Raw genomic sequence first — 3,413 nt, 5'->3', positions numbered from 1 at the left:
AAAATGCATCAAAATGCAGGATTTTGGGTGCCGGACCCCCCTTACTTGGCTTCGATTATTTTCAGGATAGGGACACTTTCATCTCTGAGATTAGAACAGTTTTGTTAAAACAATTTTGCAAACCTTCAGTAAACCCATCTAATTATAACATGCTTTATTGGTTATTTTCTAGCTAACCTTGCATTATTTATTTGTTAACACAAGCATCAAGTTAATTCATAAACTGTTAATTATTAACAGAGGTTGCACTAATGCAAAACTGTGCATATATTGCTAAAGAATTTTTAATCTTTAACCAAAAATTAACACACCTTACACGTTGCATATGCTTGTTTTTATTCTTGACTCGGCTAGATTGATAATTTTCATGATTGTTTCCCTGCAGATGATTTGTCTGTCTTGTCATCTCTTGATAAACTTTTGAATGCTAGCACATCCTCAGAGGAGATAAATCCCACATTGTGAAATTGAAATTTTCGATTTATTGTACCTATTTTAAAACAATAACACTTATAGGAAGAGAACATTATACCATGATTTTTAGAAAATGAAGTTCACTCTTAGGGTCATGGTTGCTTCAACTCCTTGAGAATCCTGCTATGGACTATGCTGATGTCTACCCAGTATTTTAGAATTTGCTATAGTTGTGTCTCTTGCAAATGTTCCTCATGAATGTCATTTTCTGCTCCACTCTGAAAAGTGGTCTTGCCTTACAAATGACCACATGGGTAATCTGATGACAATTATATTCCAGGGGCCTAGTCAACTGGAATTTAACTACAACTGGGCCATTAAAACCTACACAATTAAGAAGAACCACATGTAGTGAATATAGTATAAATAAATATTTTTTGTTTTTGTTACAGCACACTGTACACATGATTGTTTAGCATCTACACACGTTGTTACCCATAAATTAAGGTACACCAATGTTACCTCTGTAAGTATATCTTATAATCAAGTAAAGTGACAATGCAAAATTTATATAACACTTCTTTCTTTTTTTTTATGTATTCTGGCTGATAGTGTGATAGTTTCCCAGTGGACATCCATGTTGGAAGTGATAGCACATCATCTTAAAGCTGTTGGTATCTCATATTATTTAATTCAAGGTAAAGTGAACTCTCAAGATCGCATGAAGGCAGTTGATGATTTCAACAACAATCCTAATGGTGCTAAGGTATGCACACATTGTATTAATATAGCCTAAGTTCATTTTCTTACAGTATAATATATAGATTAAAAAGGTATTTATTGAAATGCAGTTACTTGTACAGAGTATCATTTAGAAGAAATATAAGCTATACATAACTTAAAAAAAACAGTAAATTGTTCATTTTTTCTTTGAAATTGTGTTTTTAATGTAGTTACAAATTTATACATAATGGGAAAATACAAGTTTTGCCTTTTATGTTATTACATTGTATTCTTTAATTAAAATAGAAGATAATGGAACTATTTAGCTTGACCCTTAAATTTTTAACAAGCTGTTTTATTTTAATGTTGGAAAAACAAAACTAAACATATATAAAATAGTATGGAAAGTGATTTACTGGTTTTCTTTTCTGTAAAGGTATTGCTGTTATCTCTAAAAGCTGGAGGTGTAGGATTAAACTTAACTGGAGGAAATCATCTTTTTTTGATGGATTTACATTGGTAAGATACATTATTTTAAAATATGTGGTTTTTGGTGTGGCCAGACTTTCTGTGTTATCTAGCTTTTAACTCTTTTGGTTATAATACGTGACATATGTATATATATGTTATTACTATTTCCAAGTAAGTAAAAAAATATAGAAAACAACGATCTCTACTGCTTAAGATTGTAAAGAAGTTTGTACTTGCTTGCCATACCTTACAGGATGTAAAACAAAATAACCTTTTTAGGTTTTATATATGCATTTTTGAAATAAAAATTATAAATTACTCTACCAATATCACAGAATTCCACTGTAATTAATCAGGCTTACTAATTAATCTGTATTTGGGTCTAAAAAAATGTTTTTCGAACACCATTTTCTCTTACCCCTTTCTTCCATAATTGGAAACAAAAGACTAATTGTGAAAGAATACACGTCTTCAAAAGGCTGAGAAAACCACGTGGGGGAAATTCTGAGCTTTTGATTAGTTATAGAAATATAATAGAGCAAAGTGGGTGTACATAAGGTAGTATTTCCAAAAATGGAAGAGGTGAGCAGGCCCACTGTGTTTGATTTGCTAAATATAGCGATATCTCAGTAAATAGAAAATATGGGAGGTTCTTATTTTATATTCTAGCTTGTCAGTATCAGTAATTTGTTTTTAATTTATAAGAAACGATAGATGTTGTATTTGGACATCACAAACACCTAATTTGCTGCTTTCAACAACAAATCTGCATTCAGCATACCATATGACACACAAAAATTGATATTTAAGATTTGTTTTTAATATTTACTTTTAAGTTAAGAAATTAACTTATGTATAATACTAAAAGTTGAATTATAAGCTACAGTTTGATACCAAACAAATTTGATGACATGCCCTTTGACCCCTAACCATAGGAAAATCAGTAGTGATAGGGTTAAACTTGTAATTTTTTGTGCATTCTGCTGGAATTATTTTCTTGATTTCCTAATAATTATCAGCATACCTTATAAAACTTAAATGTTCTTAATTTTATGGATAATATAGTTTGGATTAGTTTTCAGCCAAAGAGACAAATATTATCTAATACTGTCACTGTGTGATGGGTAAATCAGGGTTTTTGGCCGATGATGGTAGCATCTGCTCTGATTTTAAGGAGTTAATAAACAATGTTGAATATTTGTTTTCAACATGTTTGTGAATGTTGGAAAAAAATTATTGGAAATCATCATTTGGACATATGTCAAAAAGCTTGTGTTTATTGATCCTTTACATTGCCAAAAAAAGATGTTACAAAATGTCCTTGACTACAGTATATATATTTGCTGTAAACTTCCTTTCTTCCTTATATAGACTGTAAATGTTTACACTTTTAGCTTTTGGGTCATAAGTCTTACTTTGATCACATGAATTCAAATAACCCATCTATATCATGGCTTTGTTTCAGCTTTGTAAAGGTAATAAATTAATTTCATTGGTTTCTTTAGTGGTTTATTTAATTTTTTGAAGTAATTACTTTAGCAGTAACTTTTTGCTGTACAATAACTCTCACTTGTGATTTGAAACCAGTAGTCTTAATGGTAGACTTCATTGCAACATGAGCTTAGAGATTAGTTGGGATTTATTTTGAAACAGCTGTACGTGATTTCTAAAAGATAAATTTTATAAATAAGATATAGTGAAATAAATACTATATATATATATATATATCAGTGTTATGGTGTGTAAGATATAGTGAAACAAATACTATATATATATATATATATCAGTGTTATGGTGTGTAAGAT

At 29.9% G+C, this 3,413-nt stretch overlaps 1 protein-coding gene across 1 annotated transcript in view; it reads left to right on the top strand.

The window, feature by feature from the left end:
- The first annotated feature begins 64 nt into the window (after positions 1-64).
- The window catches only part of LOC106471882 (transcription termination factor 2-like), a 9,920-nt gene continuing 6,571 nt past the window's right edge, over positions 65-3,413 (top strand). The window contains exons 1-2 of the mRNA XM_022400497.1: positions 65-1,180; positions 1,574-1,656. Of these exons, the coding sequence (XP_022256205.1) occupies positions 1,052-1,180; positions 1,574-1,656 (212 nt within the window). The 5' untranslated portion in view covers positions 65-1,051. The remainder of the gene's footprint in view (positions 1,181-1,573; positions 1,657-3,413) is intronic.

This window comes from Limulus polyphemus, unplaced genomic scaffold (assembly GCF_000517525.1).
Source record: "Limulus polyphemus unplaced genomic scaffold, Limulus_polyphemus-2.1.2 Scaffold4935, whole genome shotgun sequence".
NCBI classification, from domain to species: domain Eukaryota; kingdom Metazoa; phylum Arthropoda; class Merostomata; order Xiphosura; family Limulidae; genus Limulus; species Limulus polyphemus.
This window is presented reverse-complemented; position numbering and strand designations above follow the sequence as displayed.